Raw genomic sequence first — 22,090 nt, forward strand, 5'->3', positions numbered from 1 at the left:
AAACCCTACCAGTGAGGTTGCAAGATGGTTTCATTGATAACACCTTGTGACTAGTTGTTATAATTCTCCAAAATATTTAGCAATTGTGAAAATCAGGCCACTTATATAGCACCCTAAACGTGAATTTAGAAGCCAATGGCCTGATTATCAACAGTGCTCGCTGTTCAGCTCCTATCCTGTGCGGTGGGAAGTGTAAGTGCTCAGAGCTGCTGAAAATCAGGCCACAAAGGGAAACGATGCTCGCATAAGAATTGAAATGTGAAAACGACAGCAGTTAAATGGCACAGTTTCATCCAAACTCGCACAAAGTCAGGAAATTCAAAAGTTACGTTTCCCAGAGCAAAGCTGCATTTTGCATAAATGTTGTTTTCATCTATACATTACTGTCGTCTTGGACATGTAGCCTAAAATAAACTATTCCCTACTAAAGAGGAGAAGGGGAGAGTGAGATCTTCTTGTGTTCACTTTAATACGTTTGTAAGGTCAAGTCAGCATTGTGGTGAGAAGATGAACATTTGCAATTCCAGAATTCGTGTGACTGTAATTCGGCAACATTAAAGTTTCCTGGCTGTATTTTCTTTTGCCGTTGCATGCATGTGCCTGCATACTAGGTACATATTTCATGTGCATAGCTAGCCCCTCCCCCTGAGACTTCCAGCAAAGAGTTTGCCTCAACTTGTTTGTGCTTTGTAATTTCACCACTGCAAGGTCAGCCTTCTGCAATGTATGAAAAATAGCTTGTCTTCAATCTAATGCATACCTCAACATCCAGGCAAGAATAAAAGCAATGTAATTGACAGTAATGATGTGTGAAACCAACAAAGGCTGCTTTGTAACTTCTATGGCTTGAGAATAATAAAGCATGAGAAAGTGGCTTTTGAACAATAAACCAGCAACCCCATATATTGTAAAAAATTACCTCCTAAGGGCAGAAAGGCATGCATGAAACATCCCAGCTATTTTATTTATTTATTTGTTTATTTTTAATCCAAAGGAAGAGTGGCCATGGAAAGCCACTTTGCTTCTAACCTGATAGTGTTTGGATTGTGTATTTAATTTGCAGAACAGTTGCAAATCAGTCAGGGGAGCGGGGCTGGGGTTGTTTTTTTTTTAAAAAAAACCTTCCAGTGATCTTTCTGCTCACAGGGCATGACAGCTTTATTTTTGGATGCTTCTCGGCATCCTAACAGTGGCCTGATACAGTCATACCTTTTGTGTCATATCTAGAATATTCCTTAAACTAGGTATATAGCAAGAAACTCGACAGATCATTAATCAAAACTCTCTGGTACCTGGAAACAAGGTATATATTACTATTTCATTCTGGTTCCTTCTCTCTTCCATCACAAATGTCTTCCATGGGGGGGCTATTCTTCATGGCTACAGAACTACAAAAGTTCTGTTCCTTGGGATCTTTACTCCAAAGTACTAGGATATTATCATTCCTTCCTGGGCCTCAGGTTAGATTCTGTACCCCACTTGCCCGGAGTCAAGCCCAATCCTCAGCAGCTCCTTGCTATCAACAGGGCTATGTCAATTACCATTTGTTAAATGCACATAAAGGCAAATGGGGGAACGGGGAGAAAGGAAAAACAATTAAAATATTTAACCCCTCTGCTTGACATTTTCTCCTGTGGTATTAAAAGATCTTGTTAGGTCAAACAGAGTCAGATTTCAGTGGTAGCATTTGTTTGGTTCTTAAAATACGTAGCCTGCCTTCCTCCCCTCTAAGACCCCACCTCCACCTAGAGACAACCACCTGATAAACAATACACTGTCACCTTAACTCTGCCCCACAAGGGATGCTGGCCTTCCAGACCCCCCCTGCCCCAGAAGCAAGTGGATGCTGCTCCAGAACTATACCAAAGGGACGCCCACTCTGATTACTTTGGTGGTAGATAGTTCGGGGAAGGAAATGGGGGGAAGTCTAGCCTCACACTGAAGCAGAGTGAGGGCTGTGTGCAGTCTACAGTGTAGGGGTGTGGTTGTGTGCCGATGGGTGAAGGAATAAAGGATGTCCTGCTAGGTGGCTTTGCTTTTGAGGTTTTGCATCAAAGCAAAGCAAAGTGGTTACACATGCAGCACCCTTAAGCGCTCCGTCCTGTCGTGTTTAATGCCTGAATTTTAAATAGTATCACTCAGTCGCGGAGGAACATAGACGACTCCTTATCATAAGCTCCCAGGGTGAAATCCTGGCCCACAGAAGTAAAAGGCAAAACTCCCGTTTACTCCAGCAAGATCAGGATTTCACACACACACACACACACACACACACACCCCTTTAGATGCTGTTCCAGTTCAGTGCTGTGCTCCCTACTTGAAATCGTACTGATCATAAATGGTACCTGTGTCGCACCTTCCTTTCGCGAGGCACGTACCCGCTGTAATGAGTCAGCCTCCTCACGCTCCTGTGAGATGAGTGAAGACAATGCATTGTCTTCAGGCCCATGCCCACGCAAGGTGAGTTAAGGACAGACATTAATCATGACATGGTCCCTTTTAGTGGCTGCTCTGTGATTTGAAGTGAACCAGTTTCTCTCTTGCCTTCGAAAGACACTGTCATGCTGAAATGAACATTTATTTCACATTAATCATGAAAATAACTAGATGAATGGCATAGAGAAGAAAAGAGAAAAGTGGTCAATTTCACAAAATGCAGGTGCACACTAGTTACACTTATAACTGATCTTTCTTGCTCTACCATAGGATGACCAGATGTCCCGTTTTGAAAGGGACAGTCCCATTTTTTAGGACTTTTTCTTATATAGGTGCCTATTACCCTCCCTCCCCACATCCTGTTTTTTCACAGTTGCTATCTGGTCACCTTACTCTACCAGTCATATGAATATTCCCTTAGCCACTTTTTCTATGAGATAAAATGGGCTTCTTGATCATTGAAAGAAGGAAGTAAATTTTCTTGGGTTAGAATAAATAAATCCCATATGATTATTGTTAATTTTGAGACATGAATGTGTAAAAACAAGAAACATCCAAACACGTGTAGGTCCCAGTTCAACAAAGGACTTAAGAACACAAGTCCATCCATGCTCAGCAAAACACATAAGTATGTGCTTTATAAGAAATCCCTTTGACTTAAATGGGACTTAAGCACATACTTAACTTCTAGCACAATATGGGATCTTCTATAATGGATGATGTTGTGTGTGGAAGGTATCCCATGTTTGTTCTTTTAACAAATAGACTGTGATGCTCTCATGGATGTGTATGCTCCACCATTGTTTTGCCTAACCATATATGTGTCTGTTGGCAAATAAATATGTTCCCATTGATATTGAGTATTTTTAAGTTATGGGTTTAACATTAAATCACTTAAAAATCCAGAGGTTAGATGTAAACTGGGTTGGCTTCATTTACACCAATGTTGGCTCTATAACTCTTTGCCAAATAAAAAATCCACCAAGACCTTCTTTTAATTAGAGCTTGGCAAAACAACATCTAATTTCTCAAACTGTTCCAAAGTTATTCTTTGTCATGCATTAGAATGAAAAAATTCAACAATTCCAAATTTTAAAGGGACACTAGCCCAAATCCTCAAAGGTATTTAGGTTCCTAACTTCCACTGATACCCATGGGAGTTAGGCACCTAAATATCTTTGAGGATCTGGGCAACTGTCAAAGTTGTTAGGCGAAAACACGTGTCCTATGGCTTATTTTCATTTTTATTTGCAAAGATGAGTGTGCGTGCTTACGTGTCCTGTCACACCAAAACATCGTAGCCTGAAACTATTGTTGGCACATAAAACACTGGTGAGTATGAGCAATAACCTGTGGTGTGCATGATATATCACAGCCACATTATCTTCTGATAACCAGTATTACTGATGTACATTACAAACAAAGAGAGGTTTGCTCTTTACAGAGTGTACAGGCTACAGGGGGTGTTTCACTGGGGTTTCCCTTTCCTTTGGTTGTTCTCTGGTACCATAACAGTGCTTTCTCATGGTGGTGTTTTCCTAATGAAACTATATCTCTTCATGTAGTGTAGAGAGGAGGGCAAACAAAGAGCCATGAAGCTTTAGAACGGCTGAGCTAAAGTTTTCCCCCGTCTAATAAAAGTTGAAACCAAGTACAACCCACAGTCATTTCCTGGGATGTCAAATTGTAGGGTGACTATGGACTGAGGCTGTAGGCCCCATGGCCCAGGGAAGTACAGCTTTGGCACTGACGTGGTGGCGTGTTGTCACTCAGCTATTCTGGGAGGATGCCCCTGGTCCCAGGTTACTGTAAGCATGTCACCTACGCAGCTCTGGACTTGACAGAGTCACACTCTAACAAGAGCCGTGGTCTGACACTGAGCCAAAGGGAAAAAACCATGGGGCCTCTTTGTTAGCTGTCAGGTAGCATAAAATATGTTACACAATGTAAATGTTCAGCAGAACAGGAAGGCTGGATGGCGCCAAGGGATGGAGAAAGCAGGCACTTTGGGAGAAGACTTCAGGATAAGCAACCCAAGGAAGCCCAGCTATCTTCTTGACATTGTGTTGCCACAACATCTTGTCATGGCGCATTACAACGTGCTACCGTTCCACAGGCTGAAAATGATTTTGAAATGAGGCCTGTGGTTGGGGGTGACAGTGAGGAACCAGCAGGGAAGCCAGTAAATTGCAGATGTCCATTTAAAGTAAGAGTGCAGGGAAAGACTGGCAGCTCTGACTATGACCAGCCCGATATCCGCTGGCACTCTTTCATTCTCATCTCCCATCTCCGAGAGGCCCTGTTGGAAATAAGCTATGGAACGTGAGGGCCATCTAGTGGTGACTAGGAAAAGCTAACCTTGAAGTTTCTCCTTTTAAAAAGTGACGCCAAGGATAAATTGACAAAAGTCAGATGTAACAACTTTTGTGACATGCTGTTATTGTTACTCAGAAAGATACAACACTTGGAGAAAGACGTATTCCCTTCCCCGGAAGGTTTTGTGTGACATGATTGTGAGGCCGGGTTTTCACCGGTATTTTGAGTTCAGTTGGAATAGTAGGTGCTCAGCACCTATGAAAATCAGGCCCTGGGCCAGATTCTTAGCTGGTGTAAAATGCATGTAGCTTCATTAACTTCATCGGCGCGATGCTGATTTACACCGGGATCTGCCCCCCTTCCCCCCAAAGGTACATGTCACATGATTTCCATGGGACACCCTGTTTCCCACATAACTTCATGTGTTTTACCTCCATTAAATCACTCACATCCTTTGGACACTTGCTCTGAATGCACCTTTTATAAAAAAATCTCAGAGCACTTGGATAAGACTGTCATCCCCATGCCATTGATGGGACAGACTGGGGGACGGAGAAGTTAAATGAGCCCAAGAAAACAGCACCCTCGTGGTACTTAGGCCTTGTGCCTCTGTCTCTCACTCTGATCATTAGATGATTCTGCCTCTCCTTGCCACGTGTTCACGTAATGGGGTATTTTCAGCACGATGTACGCTGTCGCATTTCATGGATAACGTGCCTTTTTTTAATTTTCTCCACAGTTTATTTATGATGAAATCGTTTCTTGGTAAGTGTATCCAGCTGTCACTTTCTGATTATATTACAGGAGCTGAAAAATCAGGGTTAATGAGAGCAGGGAAAGCTAAAGTTCTGCAGAGCAATTCAGGCACCAATTTCCTGCTCAGCAGGAAACCCAGTTAGCAGGTGGACTGGCATAACTCATTTTCTAAGCTAGGGAGGAATGCCTAGGACAGGTTCATTCAGAGCGTCCCCTGATGCAAGGAGGCAGCGGTGTCAGTCTGAACCCTCTGTCCACCCACATACACTCCTCCAGAGGGCTGTGGTGTCTACGTGGGCAGACTGGCAATACAGCATGGCCCTTAGTCAGAGATCTGCTGCCAGGGTGAGGTCAGAGCGACTGGGTGGGGGCAGTGAAAGCCAGAGGGGAGATGCTTTGAAACATGAGCATTAGAAATGTCTTCCAGCATGTCTTCCCTGACTTTGTCCAAACGTTTGAACTTTTAAAAAGAAATTGAATGGGGTGTATCTTTATAATGGTGATGTTAAAACTAAAATGACCTGAGGTAGCATTAAAGGGGACTGTCCAGTTATAAATCGTTTATTTAAATGATTGCATTTACCTGTGTTATTAATAACACCGCAGCTTAGTAAAGCTGAAAATAGAAAAATCTAATTTACTTTCAGCTGTTTACTCTGTTTGCTTGCTGTCTATCTCTCAGATCGGACAATGACATTAGTCAGTTATACTTCATTTTCAGGTTTTCTATAATGTTTGGGTTAAAAATGTTGCAGGGAGTTGCAGGGGGCGTAATTTGTTCCCCCTGGGATGTTTACTTTTACAGTTCTGCAGAGGTTTTTGTTTTTCTTTTTAAACTACAATTAAATTTGAGGGCAAATTAGACTTAACAGCTTCCTTTTAATGAAATACGTCAACGGGGAAGCAGAGCGCTGGACTGTCAGAAACAAGGAAAGTGAATTAATATGGTCAGTGCTAAATCTAAGAGATCAAAAAGCCAGAGCTCGACTTAAAAGAAAATGAACAAAGAGTCTTATTGTGTAGAACTGTGGTGATGCTTATTGCTGGGGCTAGTGGTTTGTCAGAGTAAACTGTACAAAATGTAAGGTCTGGTTGGTGGGGGGACTCTATAGTGAGAAGTACCAAAAGCCATGGGCTGGCTAATTTTAATACAAATGTCCTTTATTTTGTAGTAGAAACTGCTAAAAAAAAACCTCTTTTCATAACATTTAACTAGCAGTTTAAACCATGCAAAGCTGCTTGTCCAGTGCCTGCTGGCTCAGCTGTGTAGCCACAGCAGCAGCATGGAGAGAGAGCTGGAAAGAGCTCCTGCTACCGCTTGTTCAGTCTCTTTTCTCAGCAGCAGTAGCGCTCTTAAACCAGCTCTGGAAGCTGGATGGGCCTGATTCTCCGTTGCTTTGCACCATGTGTCAACATTCACACTGTGCAAAGCGGGCATAAAATGTCTCCACCCGCTCCACTGCACCCATGCCCCAGGCTGCCCTTCCCGAAGTGTCCAAGTTGCTTAGTGGTTGCACAGCTACATGTTATTTTTGTAGTTGATTTTGATTTTTTTGCCAAGCAGGATCAGAGTAGGAGTCAGAATCCCCATGCTTTGTGCGCAGCCTACTTCTTAACCCCCTTTCTGGATATGCACTACAATGTCCAGTGGATTGAACATTTCCATGTGGGTTTACTGAATGGCTAAAGCAGGGAGTGCCGTCAGGCACAGGTGACCTCTCTCTGCTCTCCTGTGATTTGTCCCTCATCTGCCTTTGTTTGCAGGTGGGAGTCCCTAGTCCTAGTGCTGATGTACTTCATTTACATCCTGATCATGAAGTAAGTCAAATATGCCCTTGGCCTATTTAAAATGCAGGGCTCTGCTTTGTGATGTGCTTTCAGAGTCTGCAAAGTAATTCAAGAGCAGTAAGAGGCGGCAAAGGGTTTCTATAATGCCATCTAGCCCAGGTACTTCTCTAGCTCCCATTACATAGTGTCTGAGCACCTGGCAATCTTTGATGTATTTATCCTCACAACACCTCTGTGAAGTAGGCCAGTGCTATTATCTTTAGGGTATTGGTCGGGAAACCAAGGCACAGAAAGACCAAGTGACTTGCTCATGGTCACACAGAAAATATGGGGAGGATCAGAGAATTAAACCCAAGTCTGATGAGTGTCAGGCTTGCACCCTGACCCCTGAACCATCCATCTTTTGACCAAGACAACAGAATTAACAGAATTAATATCAGAATTACAGAATTACAATCTGCATTTGTTTTAGCATCCAGGATACTTTTTACACATGATGTTTTATGGACTTTCATGTTTGAGGACACAGAGATTGTTTTGCAAGTAACTAAGCTAGAGCTGTCCTATTCTAAGGCTAGATTTCTTTAAAACCACAGGGCCTTCCTTGCCCCCTAGTATGTTATAGTTTGGTCATAGGTGGTCTGGCTCAAGAAAAGACAGGCTGTTGGGAAAGCTGCATATAGGGAACAGAGATACAGCAGGTGTTTGTTTTCTTTGCATAGGTTTAATTCCTCCTTACATCACTGCTTTGAAAGGAAGACAAAAAATGCTGCAAATATGGTGAACGGATTATCAAATAACACAGAAATGGATGATAACAGCAATTGTGACGCCACAGTGGTATTACTAAAGAAAGGTAACTGTTCCAGTAAGTCATGCTGCTTGTTTGTATCATTCTGAATAATCCTCACTCACGTTTGCTAGTAATTAAACTACACAGGATGGTTCTGTATTGTCAGGGATTGAGATGAAGGGGAATATAGAAGAACTTTGGCCTGTTTGTAATCCACACCACCAGATGGCAGTGTAGTTACAGTGGATGCAGATCCATTTCCAGTTGTGTGCATCCCATCCTTGGAGAACACCTTCCCTGAAACTTCTTAGTCTAGGATTCCCTTCACTAGGGCAGTGCACACAGAGACATGCTCCCAGCAGAGAGTGAGAGCAGTTCTACAAATGATGCAGTTCAGAATTCCATACAGAGCGCTAATTACAGTCGTCATCCAGTGAGCACCACAGAAACGCAGCAGCAGGAAAACACCTCGAGTTTTTCTGCTACCCCCAGTTGAGGTAAGGGCATGGTCATTCATACACTTCCTTTCATAGAATCATAGAATCATAGAATATCAGGGTTGGAAGGGACCCCAGAAGGTCATCTAGTCCAACCCCCTGCTCAAAGCAGGACCAATTCCCAGTTAAATCATCCCAGCCAGGGCTTTGTCAAGCCTGACCTTAAAAACCTCTAAGGAAGGAGATTCTACCACCTCCCTAGGTAACGCATTCCAGTGTTTCACCACCCTCTTAGTGAAAAAGTTTTTCCTAATATCCAATCTAAACCTCCCCCACTGCAACTTGAGACCATTACTCCTCGTTCTGTCATCTGCTACCATTGAGAACAGTCTAGAGCCATCCTCTTTGGAACCCCCTTTCAGGTAGTTGAAAGCAGCTATCAAATCCCCCCTCATTCTTCTCTTCTGCAGGCTAAACAATCCCAGCTCCCTCAGCCTCTCCTCATAACTCATGTGTTCCAGTCCCCTAATCATTTTTGTTGCCCTTCGCTGGACTCTCTCCAATTTATCCACATCCTTCTTGAAGTGTGGGGCCCAAAACTGGACACAGTACTCCAGATGAGGCCTCACCAATGTCGAATAGAGGGGAACGATCACGTCCCTCGATCTGCTCGCTATGCCCCTACTTATACATCCCAAAATGCCATTGGCCTTCTTGGCAACAAGGGCACACTGCTGACTCATATCCAGCTTCTCGTCCACTGTCACCCCTAGGTCCTTTTCTGCAGAACTGCTGCCTAGCCATTCGGTCCCTAGTCTGTAGCTGTGCATTGGGTTCTTCCGTCCTAAGTGCAGGACCCTGCACTTATCCTTATTGAACCTCATCAGATTCCTTTTGGCCCAATCTTCCAATTGGTCTAGGTCCTTCTGTATCCTATCCCTCCCCTCCAGCGTATCTACCACTCCTCCCAGTTTAGTATCATCCGCAAATTTGCTGAGAGTGCAATCCACACCATCCTCCAGATCATTTATGAAGATATTGAATAAAACCGGCCCCAGGACCGACCCTTGGGGCACTCCACTTGATACCGGCTGCCAACTAGACATGGAGCCATTGATCACTACCCGTTGAGCCCGACAATTTAGCCAGCTTTCTACCCACCTTATAGTGCATTCATCCAGCCCATACTTCCTTAACTTGCTGACAAGAATACTATGGGAGACCGTGTCAAAAGCTTTGCTAAAGTCAAGAAACAATACATCCACTGCTTTCCCTTCATCCACAGAACCAGTAATCTCATCATAAAAGGCGATTAGATTAGTCAGGCATGACCTTCCCTTGGTGAATCCATGCTGGCTGTTCCTGATCACTTTCCTCTCATGCAAGTGCTTCAGGATTGATTCTTTGAGGACCTGCTCCATGATTTTTCCAGGGACTGAGGTGAGGCTGACTGGCCTGTAGTTCCCAGGATCTTCCTTCTTCCCTTTTTTAAAGATTGGCACTACATTAGCCTTTTTCCAGTCATCCGGGACTTCCCCGGTTCGCCACGAGTTTTTAAAGATAATGGCCAGTGGCTCTGCAATTACAGCTGCCAATTCCTTCAGCACTCTCGGATGCAACTCGTCCGGCCCCATGGACTTGTGCACGTCCAGCTTTTCTAAATAGTCCCTAACCGCCTCTATCTCCACAGAGGGCTGGCCATCTCTTCCGCATTTTGTGATGCCCAGCGCAGCAGTCTGGGAGCTGACCTTGTTAGTGAAAACAGAGGCAAAAAAAGCATTGAGTACATTAGCTTTTTCCACATCCTCTGTCACTAGGTTGCCTCCCTCATTCAGTAAGGGGCCCACACATTCCTTGGCTTTCTTCTTGTTGCCAACATACCTGAAGAAACCCTTCTTGTTACTCTTGACATCTCTGGCTAGCTGCAGCTCCAGGTGCGATTTGGCCCTCCTGATAACATTCCTACATGCCCGAGCAATATTTTTATACTCTTCCCTGGTCATATGTCCAACCTTCCACTTCTTGTAAGCTTCTTTTTTGTGTTTAAGATCCGCTAGGATTTCACCATTAAGCCAAGTTGGTCGCCTGCCATATTTACTATTCTTTCGACTCATCGGGATGGTTTGTCCCTGTAACCTCAACAGGGATTCCTTGAAATACAGCCAGCTCTCCTGGACTCCTTTCCCCTTCAAGTTAGTCCCCCAGGGGATCCTGGCCATCCGTTCCCTGAGGGAGTCGAAGTCTGCTTTCCTGAAGTCCAGGGTCCGTATCCTGCTGCTTACCTTTCTTCCCTGCGTCAGGATCCTGAACTCAACCAACTCATGGTCACTGCCTCCCAGATTCCCATCCACTTTTGCTTCCCCCACTAATTCTACCCGGTTTGTGAGCAGCAGGTCAAGAAAAGCACCCCCCCTAGTTGGCTCCTCTAGCACTTGCGCCAGGAAATTGTCCCCTACGCTTTCCAAAAACTTCCTGGATTGTCTATGCACCGCTGTATTGCTCTCCCAGCAGATATCAGGAAAATTAAAGTCACCCATGAGAATCAGGGCATGCGATCTAGTAGCTTCCGCGAGCTGCCGGAAGAAAGCCTCATCCACCTCATCCCCCTGGTCCGGTGGTCTATAGCAGACTCCCACCACTACATCACTCTTGTTGCACACACTTCTAAACTTAATCCAGAGACACTCAGGTTTTTCTGCAGTTTCGTACCGGAGCTCTGAGCAGTCATACTGCTCCCTTACATACAGTGCTACTCCCCCACCTTTTCTGCCCTGCCTGTCCTTCCTGAACAGTTTATAACCATCCATGACAGTACTCCAGTCATATGAGTTATCCCACCAAGTCTCTGTTATTCCGATCACGTCATAGTTCCTTGACATCACCAGGACCTCCAGTTCTCCCTGCTTGTTTCCAAGGCTTTGTGCATTTGTATATAAGCACTTGAGATAACCTGTTGATCGCCCCTCATTGCCAGTATGAGGCAGGAGCCCTCCCCTCACAGACATTCCTGCCTGTGCTTCCTCCCGGTATCCCGCTTTCCCACTTACCTCAGGGCTTTGGTCTCCTTCCCCCGGTGAACCTAGTTTAAAGCCCTCCTCACTAGGTTAGCCAGCCTGCTGGCAAAGATGCTCTTCCCTCTCTTCGTAAGATGGAGCCCGTCTCTACCCAGCACTCCTCCTTCATGGAACACCATCCCATGGTCAAAGAAACCAAAGCCTTCTCTCCGACACCATCTGCGTAGCCATTCGTTGACTTCCACGATTCGACGCTCCCTACCTAGGCCTTTTCCTTCCACGGGGAGGATGGACGAGAACACCACTTGCGCCTCCAACTCCTTTATTCTTCTTCCTAGAGCCACATAGTCCGCAGTGATCCGCTCAAGGTCATTCTTGGCAGTATCATTGGTGCCCACGTGGAGAAGCAGGAAGGGGTAGCGATCCGAGGGCTTGATGAGTCTCGGCAGTCTCTCCGTCACATCACGAATCTTAGCCCCTGGCAAGCAGCAGACTTCTCGGTTTTCCCGGTCAGGGCGGCAGATAGATGACTCAGTCCCCCGGAGGAGAGAGTCCCCGACCACCACCACCCGCCTTCTCCTCTTGGGGGTGGTGGTCGTGGAACCCCCAACCTCAGGACAGCGCATCTCATGCCTTCCAACCAGCGGAGTCTCCTTCTGCTTTCTCGCCCCAGACATATCATCTGGTCCACTCTCCTCAACGATACCTGTGGAGAGAACATGAAAGCGGTTAGTTACCTGTGTCTGTGTTACTGGAACCCGGACATTCCGCTTACCTCTTCTGGAGGTCACATGTTGCCAAGCTTCTTCACTGGTCTCTTGGCTCCTCTGTGCAACCTGCTCTATATCTGTAGAGCTTTGTGCCCCTAGAAGCCTATCCTGAGTTTCCTTTCCTGAGCCCTAGAATTGATTTGCAGTTAGGGAGCTATGCGTGTGCTCTTGCCACTTCTGCAAACTGGGGTTTTCCTTGTATTAGACAGCTGTTTCTGCCAGCTAAAATTACTGCTCTGGATCAAGATTGAACTGCTGCTGCTCTTCTCAGTCAGCTCCTGAGCTGGTGTAAACTGGTATTAATTTCAATGGAGCTACACCAAGTTACAGCAGCTGAGGGTCTGGCCCATTATGTTTACAAACCTCTGTGTGGACCCTCTCATTTCAGATCAGGGTTTGTCTATATGGGAGATATTTCCAGTTATACCAGTATAATTATACTGCTATAGTGATACCAGAATGACTCCTTCTGTGGACATTCTTATTCTGGAATTAGAGTGGCTTTTTTTTTTTTTTTGCCTCTACTTAAACATCTTCCAAACTGACATAAGTTTAACTGGAAAAAGACCATTCTAATATAGGGTTGCCAGGCATCCAGTTTTTGACCGGAATCCCCGGTCAAAAAGGGACCCTGACAGCTCCAGTCAGCACTGCTGACTGGGTCGCTAAAAGTCCGGTTGGCGGCCCCAGGTTGGAATCCCCTCCCGCACCCTAACTCCCTCCCAGAGCAGCACCCCAAACCCCCTGCCCCAGGTTGGAACCCCCTCCCACACCCAACCTCCCACCCCAGCCCTGAGTCTCCTCCTGAAGCCCTCACCCCCTCCTACACGCCAGCCCTGAGCCCCCTTCCACACCTAACCCCTGCCCCAGCCCTCAGCCTGCTCCTGCACTCCAAACCCCTCGCCCCCAGTCCGGAGCCCCCTTCTGTACCCCAAACCCCTCAGCCCCACCCCAAAGCCCTCACCTCCTCCCGCACCCCATTGGGGGCCCTAAGCATGACTATTACCCCCCCAAACACACGACACATGCTAAAATAGCGAATAAGGGGCCCCCTTGAGCTGCTCAGGGCCCTAAGCAATTGCTTAGTCTGCTTATGCCCAGCATCAGCTCTGCCTGAGAGCCAGAGGCTGGAGCACAGAGGAGGGAGAAGGCAGGACAGGCCTTGTGTCTTCTCCAGCTGCTCAGGGAGCAGGACCTTAGCGTATGCACAAGGTGCCTCAGGCAGACTCATCGCTGAATTTGGTCAGCTGGTTGGACCATTAGCTTTCCTGGCTCAGGCTGGGTACTGAGCAGGATGAGACAGTCCCTCAGGGAGCAGGGGCAGGGCCCAGCTGAGGTCTGGATGGAAGAGACTTTATTTCTCAGTTTATTTGGACTCAAGGTAGAACCCCAGGAAGAGACTTCTTCCATCTTTGGACTGTGTGGCATTCCTAAGGGACCCTAAACCAAAGGGGAAATTGTGGTATGGTATTGCAGAGCCGGTCCCCTCTGGCCCAGTGTGCATGCATACAGGTCATGAGGGGGCACAAAGGAGACAGCTGATCCTGTTACATGCTATTATAAAAATGCTTATGCCAGTATATTTTATTCTGGTTTGAGGAAGTGAAATAAGCAATACAAGCATATAATTGTGTCTACTCTGTGGCCTTAACCATCATAGCTACGTCTGCAGAAAATCACACCCCTTACTGACATAGGCCAGAAAAAAATTAAGCGTAGACCAGGCCTTAGTCATTCAGGTAACCAGCTGACATCAGGATTAGAAACACAAATAAGAGAGTTTCAGTTATGGATTCGTTTACGCACACTTCTCTACAAATAATTCCTTTCTGCGTGACATTTCTCATGTCTGGGTGGCTTTTTTATTTTGAAACTTTGTGGTTACTCAGACAAGTCGTTTGAGAGAAGAGATGTTTCTTCACTTTTTGAAAATTGTTTCAATGTTTATCTGGCAACTGGCCACTAGTAGCCAAGAAATGACTGACTGAAAATCTCCAGTGTTGTTTCACACACTAATCTGCAGTATTAGCTCACACACCGCATTGTTTTTACCAGCGTAGACAGTAAACTCTTTGGGGGCAAGGACTGTGGTTTTTGTTCTGTGTTTGTAAAGTACCTAGCACTAGGGGGTGCTGTTTCATGACAAGGGCTCCTAGGTGGGACAATAATACAAATAATACATATGAAGTTGGAGTGAAACTCTATTGCAAGGAGAAAAGGAGGACTTGTGGCACCTTAGAGACTAACAAATTTATTTGAGCATGAGCTTTTTAGCTGTAGCTCACGAAAGCTTATGCTCAAATAAATTTGTTAGTCTCTAAGGTGCCACAAGTCCTCCTTTTCTTTTTGTGGATACAGACTAACATTGCTGCTACTCTGAAATCTACTGCAAGGGTCTCAGGTTTCTCATCACTTTCTGAGCCTCTGCCTTTCTGGACCCACTGAAATAAGAGAGTCAGAAAAGGGTTTCTGTGTTTGAACTGTGAAATATTTTTGGATCATTTTTATTAATTCCTGAGTTCTGCCTGAAAATTGAAAGCCCCGGGGGCCTGCTGCGTTTCTCATGAGCAGTCTTGAACTATAGATTTGACAAAAGTTTCAAGAAACAACAGGTCTGCCATTTTGGTTTATACTAGCATAAAAATAATACCTTTTCCCACTTCAGTAAAAACAAAGAAAATACCCAGGCAAAATGTTTCCTTAATGAGTTAAAGCTGAGAACATATTGTTCTTTGTGGCAATATCTATAAAATAACAATAATAATAGTTATTAATTGTGGTAGCATGTTAGAGCCCCAGTCATGGACCAGAACCCCATTGTGCTAGGAGCTGTGCAAACACAGAACAAAAAGATGTTCCCTCCCCCAGATTGCTTATGGGATGTTGTTGTTTGAGTTCAGAGGGATCAGGATTTGACCTCAACCATGTGGTACATCTAGAGTGAGCTGAAATGCCTTCCGTTCATGTCCTTTTTCTCTGGCCACTTAGGACAGGTTCTGCACATTGGGTCAGCAGCAGGCGAGTTGCCATCACAGAACAGCTGTGCCTCACTTGCTCTCAGATTTGGTGCCCCATTCCAGCACTGAGCGCACTGCCCAAGGATACAAGAACCTGCATTTAGTTTGCCCTATTGTGCCGCAGATACACAGCAAAAGCTACCTGCCCCAACACATGATGAAATGGTGGGTGAGGATTATATCCTCATGCAAGTAAAGATTATGCTTTTGGAATCAATGCAGCCAGTACCACAGGCCTAAGCACCAGATGGCATCTACTGCAGTGGTATATTTGCTCTTTGGAGTGTAATCATTGTGTGTAGTATGTGTGTGATAAATTCTTGAGAGTAGTTTAGATTTTGCAATGAAAAGCCTCAATGGTGGGCCAAGTGAGAGATTTATTTCAAATCCGGTTGCTCAAGGACAGAAGTGACTGAGAGAACATGCACTTTAGATGCCAGTGTCTGAAGTTGAGTGACTCACCGTGGGCCCACGAATCTTTATGGTTCACTGAATTCAACCTTTTGAGAACCATGTACTGTGGTGTGGGAGCGAGCGGTCATCTCTCCTGGACCACCCTTGCCAAATAGTTCCTAAGCTCCTGGGGGTTAGGGTGCTGAGAGGAAAGGGTCGCTCTCTTATGGGGTGGTTTGCAGTGTGAAAAAAAGATGGAAAACCTGTTGATCTAATGCAAAGTTGACTGTTCGGACTGCTACTTTTGAAAAGAGGGAGAATTGTAGAACTCTTTCACTCTGAGAGGGGCCACTGGATCAGCAAGCAAGGTACCTCACTCCTTTCTCTGTGAATTCTCTGCAGGGAATTTCCATCGTAAAGCCTCGGTGATCATGGTGGACGAGCTGCTGTCTGCCTACCCACACCAGCTTTCCTTCTCTGAGGCTGGGCTCCGGATAATGATAACCAGCCACTTTCCTCCCAAAACCCGTCTCTCCATGGCCAGTCGCATGTTGATCAACGAGGTACGTGTTACTCCTTGCTCCTCAGCCTGAGTCTGTGTCCATCCTGAACTCATCTACTCCCACAGCAGTCTTCAGACTGAAGGGAGACTGACCGGCATTTCTGTGCTCTGATGGAGTTTCTCATCTCCCTCACCCCTGTCCAAGAATGCTGCTAAGCCATCCCTTGACACTATTCCCTGATGAGATACCTAAAGAGAATGCTTTTTCTACACAATGTACCAGATCGCACTAAATGGCAGAAGGGTTCCATTCCCACCCCCCACCCCAGGAGAAGATGCTCCTAGACATTGGTCTCATTCTTATCTCACTGACAGTGGTTCTACAAACACTGTAATTCCATTGACTTCAGTAGACTTCAAATTGACACCAATGTAATTTGGATTAGTATCTGACATGTGCTTTCGGTGTTTTAGATTCCGTTATACTCAGTCCTTCCTTTACCGAAAAGATAGTATTTGTGTCAGATCCTCAGTAGATGTAGATGTCACATTTACACCAGTTGAGGATCTGGCTCTATATTTTTTCAAACCTGCTTTTACAAAGTTCTTCGGATCTCTCCTTATTTTTGTTATAATCTCTTTTTCACCAAGACTTTGTAACTGTGTTTCCAGAGGCAAAGGCTGATAAACAGCAGAGCCTACACCAATGGGGAATCGGAAGTGGCTATCAAAATTCCTATCAAGCATGCCTTGGAGAACGGGACAGGCCCCAGCAACTCCACTGAAAGGGGCGTGAATGGGACCCGAAGAGACGAGGACATGGCTGAGGCTGGAAATGAGACCGAGAACGAGGACAATGAAAACAACGAGAATGACGAGGAAGAGGAGGAAGAGGAGGATGATAATGACGGACCTTACACTCCTTTTGATCTACCCTGTAAGAAGCTCTTGGGCTTTCCTTGTTTCAGTATAACTTTGAAAACACCAAACAGCATGACAGTTACATTTGAAATTCTAGGTGCTTCTCTGATAACCCCATCGTTCTGACCATAAGAGTTTAATTCCTCGTCATTGATGAAATGGGATTGTGTCCATCTGGTTTAACTAGATAAGGCCTCCTCCCCTCTGATGGAAGTAACAATAGAGTGGAATGTGACAGAACCCAACCAGGCTGCTGTAACTGCTACAGACACCTAAGACTTGTCTGGACTAGGGAAAAAGGTGTGGTTTTATCTGTGTTATCTAAAACCTGGTGGTAACAACACATGGTGAAAGCCTACTGAAGACAAGGCAGTGGTATTATTAACAGGTGTTAACAGGTCAAAGTAAACACCTTTAAAAACCACACACTGGGATTTTTCCTCATGTTAGGTTAAATCCTAGTGAAGGCAAGGCAGTCGGTAGTTTTAACAGATGATAGCAGGTTAAAAGTGTAGAGGAGCCTACAGTCTACCTCGACCTGTTAACACCTGTTTATACTAGTTCACTAACATGAGGGAAGAACAAACCTTTATTCCTAAAAAGAACAGGAGTACTTGTGGCACCTTAGAGACTAACAAATTTATTAGAGCATAAGCTTTCGTGGGCTGCAGCCCACTTCATCGGATGCATAGAATCGAACATATAGTAAGATATATATACATACATACAGATAAGTTGGAAGTTATCGAACAAACTGTGAGAGGCTAATTAGTTAAGATGAGCTATTATCAGCAGGAGAAAAAAAACTTTTGTAGTGATTCCTTTATTCCTAGTGTAGATTCGCCCATGATGAGCTGCGTAGTCTTGCAGGACTGCACAAACAGTCAGAACTGTGGCCTTTTATCATCACTTTGCACTGGTCTAAACAACTACCAAGATGCAGGACAATGGTGAACGTGACATCAGGGCCTAGTTCTCAACTGCACCAAGCCCCCTGTATTGGCTGTACAAAGGGGCATTCAAGTGTGTGTGAATATAGTTTACTCCTATTTTATGTCCCCATTTATACTTCCAGAGAGGTGTAAGGGGGCCTTAGGGCCAATGTGCTTTTTGCCCATTATGTTCAACATCCTTAAGTCCTGAGTGTCATTTACACCACTCCGGCAGTGTAGATGGCCTTAAGTGGCCACATTTGGGGTTTATTTTCCAGTCTTGGTCTCTTGGTCCCCACTTTGACATCTTCCCAGGGCTGGCAACATCCTAGCGTCACCTCATGATGCAGTGCTGCCCTGTTACTGTACCTTTACTAGCATGCAGTAACACTGTGCGGGTGCAGAAGTTACATCAGTTCCACCCTTTATCCCCCTAGTACTAGGCGTGCCAGCTCGGGATTGGCCCTTTGAAAACTGGGATGAATTCCATGAATCTGTGATGAGTGACAACCCTAGGCACACACAGACCTGGGCTGCAAATTAGCCAGCATACTCAGTCCCTACAAGGGACTGCTCCTGCCAGATATGGAGTAGTTTCACAGCAAGTCCTTTTCCAGGGCTACTCACCCAAAAAGCTGAACTGCAGTAAGAGGGTGGTGCTCAAGCAGGGGAAAATGAAGGCTCTAAGAATGCTATCAGGAGGCTCTGAGAGCCAGGGCACTAGATCAGATCCCTCCTTAAAACTCTCTTCTTCTATGATACCTACAAAATACCTGACAGCAGCTAGGCAGCTGATGTGCTATGACCATGGCTTATCACAGTAATTGGGATCATCTCAGTCCCCTTGTGCTCCCCTTGCATCTCCCTGCCCCTTGTCTTATCCTCAGCTTGTATGTTCTTGGGCAAGGACTGCCTCTTTGTTATGTGTTTGTAGGGGGTTCAGCAGCTCTTGCTGTGAGCACAATACACATAATAAATCCTGCTCAGGGTTAAAGCAGAGAGGATGGGGCAGAGATGTATGGTTGTCCCCTTTTGTTTTTGGCAGCTGGCAAAATGGAAATCCTGAAGTGGCTGTTCACCTGGCCATTGAGCTTCCTTCTGCACTTCACGGTGCCTAACTGCAACAAGCCCTACTGGGAAAAATGGTTCATGGTCACCTTTGCTTCCTCTACCCTCTGGATTGCAGCCTTATCCTACGTGATGGTGTGGATGGTACGTATCGAGGGGGGGGGGGACAGGGGGGAGCTGACTTGGGGCTGCATCCAGAGCCTGTTGAGGTCAATGGATGTCTCTTTCCATCAGCATCAGTTCCCATGTATGCTAAAGCCCCTTTACACGGCAGGATCCAATGCTGTCCCCATTGAAGTCAGGGCAAAACTCCCATTGATGTCACTGGGGCCAGAATTTCGCCCCAGATTTTTAATTTGGGAGTAAATTCCACTAACACACAAGTTAAGGCCACGTTACCACCAGAATAGTGTAGACAGGCTTTAGTGTAAATGAGAATTTAATTTAGACTCTTTAATTGCTTTCTCTCTTTTTCTCAGTGGAGTAAGCAAGTTTGAAAGGCAGGGCTGACAAATGCTACACCCCAGCCCCTGCGCATGCTAAGCCATGAAACTCAGTTTTTCGGCTGGCCCATTTTGCTGCATTGCTACTCTACTCAATAGGGACTACTTAATCTATTTCTAGCTTGTTATTTAAAGGTGGTTGGGGATCAATAAAATGAACAGAAGCCATCCAAATGTAATTGGCTTATTCTCTGCAATTACAGTCCTGCGTGCTTGTTAGTTCATTAAGCTGCTGCAGGCCTCATTAGACAATTGGATAGGTGATAACATCTCTGTAACCCCCGTTATAATAATGCCAGCAATGCAGCATGGATCATGCTTCCTTTCCAATTCCAGCTGTCTTGAGGAAAAAACAGACAGTTATGGGGTGCAGAGAAGGGTTTGGGGGAACCTGGCGTTTGACCACTTATTCTGATTTTAGAACTACAGAAATACATCTAATCTATTTCTAAAGAACTGAACATGCCTTCTTCACTGGAAAACAGAAATTAGAGAAATCTTCCAGTCCATGCACAGTTAACTCCTATACTGAATGCAAAATTAAGGTCAGGTTTTTCTTTCAGAGCCAAGCCAAAATCTTGCAAAATAATTTTTTAAGAAAGCCTTAATTCCCTAAGCAGAAAATGGAGAGTGACTAGTCTCCCCTGCCCCCCTAAATGTTCATTTGAGAGGATGAACTGTTTTTAAGAACGAGTACCTGCCCAACCTTTCCAAAGCTGGAATACCAGAAACCACAGGATCACTGTGTTGCTCATAACATATGGTTCAAATTTGTTAGACTACATTTTAGAGAGTATGAAAATCAAGTATTATCCTGAACTGAACTTTTTTATGTCACTCCTTGCAAGTAGATACGACCACTAGTGTAACTTGCACTGATGATAAGTTCTGTGTTAAGCAAGAGCTTCCAACGTTCCAAAATGCATAATGATTCAAAGAACACTAATAGATTGCAACATGCATACCAAAAGACATGAAGATGGTTAGCAGTATCTCCTGTGTGTTAAGTTGCCTGCACTGACTTGAGGCTGTACCCCTGACTACAATATGCTTATGGTATAATTATCTTTGGTTTTCATGATTATTTAACTATTATTTGTATTATAGTAATGCCTAATGACGCTAATTCATAGACTTTAAGGCAGAAGGGGCCATTATGATCATCTAATCTGACCTGCAAATTGCAGGCCACAGAACCTCAGCTACCTGGTCCTGTAGGAGCCCCCTAACCTCTGGCTGAGTTACTGAAGTCCTCAAATCATGGTTTAAAGACTTCAAGTGACAGAGAATCCACCATTTACACTAGTTTAAACCTGTAAGTGCCCCGTGCCCCATGCTTCAGAGGAAGGCAAAACACCTCATGAAGATCAGGCTCCTATTGTGCTAGGCACCATTCAGACAGTCCCTGCCCCAAGTAGTTTACAGTTCAAATAGACACAGCAGATAAAGGGTGTAGAGAAAAGAGAGGCCTCATGAGGTGAAGTGGCTTGTCAACGGTCCATGGCAGAGTGGGGAATAGAACTCAGGTTTCCTGACCCTATGCCAGTTGCCCTGCCCATTAAACCCCTCCCTCTCTTCATTTTCCCTTTTTAAGAAGTTCTTTTGCATCACCATCAAACTTAGTTATAGAAACTGACCCAGATCATATTGCAATGTAGGGACAAGTTTGACTAGGTTTTAAATAAATTTAAGCCTCTTGACAGTTCTACTTATTTCCCTAGGTTACGATCATTGGCTACACATTGGGTATTCCAGACGTGATCATGGGTATCACATTCCTGGCAGCTGGAACCAGCGTGCCGGACTGCATGGCTAGCCTTATAGTAGCAAGACAAGGTAGGTTTGCCTCCTATATTAGCAAACATGGATGTGAAAGCATCTCCTACATGTCCACTTTCTGTTAAGAAGGTACAGAGGAAGTATGGCTTGCTAGCCTCCAGATAAGCTTTCCCGATAAAGTGGATGATATGAAAGTGCATCTTCCCTGAGGTGTCCAGATGCTATTCCCAAGCTTTGAAAAAACAAGCTGGGGCTGAAGGGCAAGACATGAGCATTCCCCAGCTCTCCTTTACTAGCTCAACTGGAAAAATGGGTATGTTTGCTACTCAAGTTCTGTAATATATGGTTCCCAAGATGTGGCAAAGATGCAAAGGTTTGAAATAAGACTCCAACTGATCTGTAATAGACATAATTACTTGAAACTATTGCAGCCTTTGGACATCCACTCTGTATTATTCAGAACCATAGGTTTTCAGAGCTATACTCTGGGCAGGGCAGTATGGGAAGAGGGATTAGACACAGATGAGGTAGAACAGCCTCCGTCCTTCTGTTCTTTTCAGATTCTTATGCCTCTAGAGGCAGATCATCAGCTGGTGGAAATTCTCATAGCTCCATCAGAGCAGAGGAACTGGCCCTTGGAGTCTTTTGTTGGTTCCACTTAACAT

The 22,090-nt window shown here is 45.0% G+C and overlaps 1 protein-coding gene across 2 annotated transcripts in view; it reads left to right on the forward strand.

Annotated features, from left to right (window-relative positions):
• Positions 1-22,090, forward strand: part of SLC24A3 (solute carrier family 24 member 3) — a 327,978-nt gene that overhangs the window by 275,444 nt on the left and 30,444 nt on the right. The window contains exons 8-14 of one of the 2 annotated variants that reach the window (XM_073339750.1): positions 5,492-5,517; positions 7,273-7,326; positions 8,019-8,164; positions 16,123-16,283; positions 16,895-17,159; positions 19,121-19,287; positions 21,368-21,482. In XM_073339750.1, coding sequence (XP_073195851.1) covers positions 5,492-5,517; positions 7,273-7,326; positions 8,019-8,164; positions 16,123-16,283; positions 16,895-17,159; positions 19,121-19,287; positions 21,368-21,482 — 934 coding nt within the window. The remainder of the gene's footprint in view (positions 1-5,491; positions 5,518-7,272; positions 7,327-8,018; positions 8,165-16,122; positions 16,284-16,894; positions 17,160-19,120; positions 19,288-21,367; positions 21,483-22,090) is intronic. The other variant, XM_073339751.1, reaches the window with a different exon arrangement.

The sequence above is a fragment of the Lepidochelys kempii genome, chromosome 3, assembly GCF_965140265.1.
Source record: "Lepidochelys kempii isolate rLepKem1 chromosome 3, rLepKem1.hap2, whole genome shotgun sequence".
Taxonomy (NCBI): Eukaryota; Metazoa; Chordata; order Testudines; family Cheloniidae; genus Lepidochelys; species Lepidochelys kempii.